Genomic DNA, 2,668 nt, shown 5'->3' on the forward strand with positions numbered 1-2,668 from the left:
ATGGCGTACTTTGGATTTTGAAATGCAGGATCATTCTCCTGCAGTCTATCGTTTAGACCTTCATCTACCCAATCAATATAATCCTTTTTCAATCAAATACTGATATAAATAATATCTTAACTAAAAATCCTGGTACAAAATTAACCGAATGGTTTAAAATTAATCAACTTGACACAGATGCCAGACATTATATTTATGCAGATTTTGTAAGATATTATGTGTGGAAACCTCTATCTAAACAGTGGTTAAAACGAAAAATGGGTGGTAATAAAGTTATAGGCCGTATACGCACAGTTTCTCCTAAAGAGGGTGAGGTATTTTATTTAAGACTATTACTTAATTATGTTACTGGGCCTACATGCTTTAAAGATCTACGCTCTTTTAATGGAATTATCAGTAACACTTTTAAAGATGCATGTATTCGACGTGGTCTGTTATCAGATGATGCGGAATGGAACCATTGTTTAGAGAAAGGTCTTTCATTTAAGATGCCATATCAATTGCGCCAGTTATTTTCTGTTATTTTATTACATTATGAGCCGAGAGATCCTCTAGGTCTATGGAATTCTTTTAAATTTTATCTTTGTGAAGATTTTTCCAAGAAAATATCACCAGAGCCGGATAACCTTATCACCGAAAATCTCGCGCTATGCCACATCAATCAAATTTTGATTCAAAATGGTAAATCTCATAAGGATTTTTTGGGAATGCCTATCCCTTTATTATCCACCCAATCTCCATCTACTACAGCTAATATTAGGTGTCACCTTATTCGGGAGGAAATTTCCTACGATACTAATGATATGTATAAAAAATATTTGGCTAACTACAATTTATTTAATCGGGATCAAAATATTATCTATGCCAAAATTATGTCCTTGCCCTCCACTCCATCCCATAATTTATTTTTTATAGATGGTCCTGGTGGTACTGGAAAATCATTTCTATTAAATACAATATTATTTAACTTGAGAGCTCAAGGTAAAATTGCTATAGCTGTTGCATCTTCTGGCATAGCTTCAACTCTTCTTCATAATGGCCGTACTGCACATTCACGTTTCAACATCCCCTTAAGTATTCATGAAAGTTCCTCATGTAATATTCCTTACCAAAGCCAAATAGCTGAATTGATAAGACAATCGGTAATTATAATATGGGACGAAATTTCAATGACTCATAAACATATATTCGAGGCCGTGGATAGGTCATTTCAGGATATAATGAAATTAGACAAACCGTTTGGTGGTAAAATTATTATTTTTGGCGGAGATTTTAGACAGATTTTACCTGTTATTAAACGTGGTGGAAGATGCGACATTGTTAACTCAACCTTAAAACGATCCTATTTATGGTCACATATAGTGCCCTTAAGGTTATGTATTAATATGAGACTTCTACAATTCCAGGAAGCAAATAATTATCTTATTAATAATAAATACTCAAAATTTCTTTTAAGAGTTGGTGAAGGCTGTGAAACATTCGATGGCTCCAGGGATAAAATAAAAATTCCTCAAGATTGTTGTATAGCTTCCAATGATATCGAGGATCTTATTGCTTTTGTTTACGATATAGACAAAGACAATTCATCATTTAACCGAACATCATTTGCTCAAAATGCAATCCTGACCCCTAAAAACGTAGATGTCGATTCTATAAATATTAAATTGATTAACAAAATTCCGGGAGATTTAATTACATACATAAGTGCTGATAAAACGATAACCGAGGATGAAGCGACGTTTTATCCCACTGAATTTTTAAACTCTTTAAGTATATCAGGATTACCACCTCACAAACTTTTACTCAAAGTCGGGGTACCTATAATATTAATGCGTAACTTAAATTCTGCTTCTGGTTTGAATAATGGGACTAAATTGATTATAACTTCTTTGCTACCAAATATAATTGAGGCGGAATTTGTTTCTGGTAGTTTTCTCAGTACTAAAGTTCTCATTCCTATAATAAGTTTAATTCCTACAGATTCTGGCTTGCCATTTTCCTTTAAGCGCCGCCAATTTCCCGTGAGACCTGCTTTTGTCATGACAATTAATAAAGCTCAGGGACAAACGTTGAACAAAGTTGGTATCTATTTACCTCATCCTGTTTTTTCACATGGACAGTTATATGTGACTATGTCTCGAGTTTGTTCTCCTCATAAATTAAAGATTATAACCAATGATAAAACAAAGACTACTACCAATGTGGTATATCATGAGGTTATATCCGATTAATCCCGGTTTATACGAATAAGAATGAACATTACTTAGTATGATATTATTTTATAATTTAAACAATTTTATATTATTTAAGCATCCTTTTGTCAGGCCGCTCAATATGCGCTTTTATCTCTGATGAATATTTTGTCTAATTGAAAATTATATCAAAGTACATTTTTAAAATTTAACTAAATGAATATAACAATTTTTAAGGATCCTACTTTTTTAAAAGTTTACCATTTTGTCGGATCCACCATTGCTCTATTATCCCTGCTGATTATTTTGTATAACGCACAAAAAATATACATAGTACATTATTTTTATTATAAATAATATTATATATTATTTTATATCTATTCCAAAAAATCTTCATTTTATTTCAATAATAATGTTTATTTATATTTTTGCCTGATTTCTTTATTTGTCTAGGCTAACCCAACCTTATTCCCTCA

General features: G+C 31.8%; 1 protein-coding gene across 1 annotated transcript; it reads left to right on the plus strand.

The window, feature by feature from the left end:
• Positions 1 to 257: 257 nt before the first annotated feature.
• Positions 258 to 2,231, plus strand: LOC135926928 (ATP-dependent DNA helicase pif1-like). The gene has a single exon (XM_065462860.1). It carries the CDS (start codon positions 258 to 260, stop codon positions 2,229 to 2,231), a length of 1,974 nt encoding a protein of 657 aa, XP_065318932.1.
• Positions 2,232 to 2,668: the final 437 nt, after the last annotated feature.

The sequence above is a fragment of the Gordionus sp. m RMFG-2023 genome, chromosome 3 (genome assembly GCF_954871325.1).
Source record: "Gordionus sp. m RMFG-2023 chromosome 3, tfGorSpeb1-WG-v2, whole genome shotgun sequence".
Taxonomy (NCBI): domain Eukaryota; kingdom Metazoa; phylum Nematomorpha; class Gordioida; order Chordodea; family Parachordodidae; genus Gordionus; species Gordionus sp. m RMFG-2023.

Coding starts and splice junctions, on each gene's coding strand:
- LOC135926928 (XM_065462860.1), top strand. CDS start 258: ATGGGTGGTAATAAAGTTATAGGCCGTATACGCACAGTTTCTCCTAAA.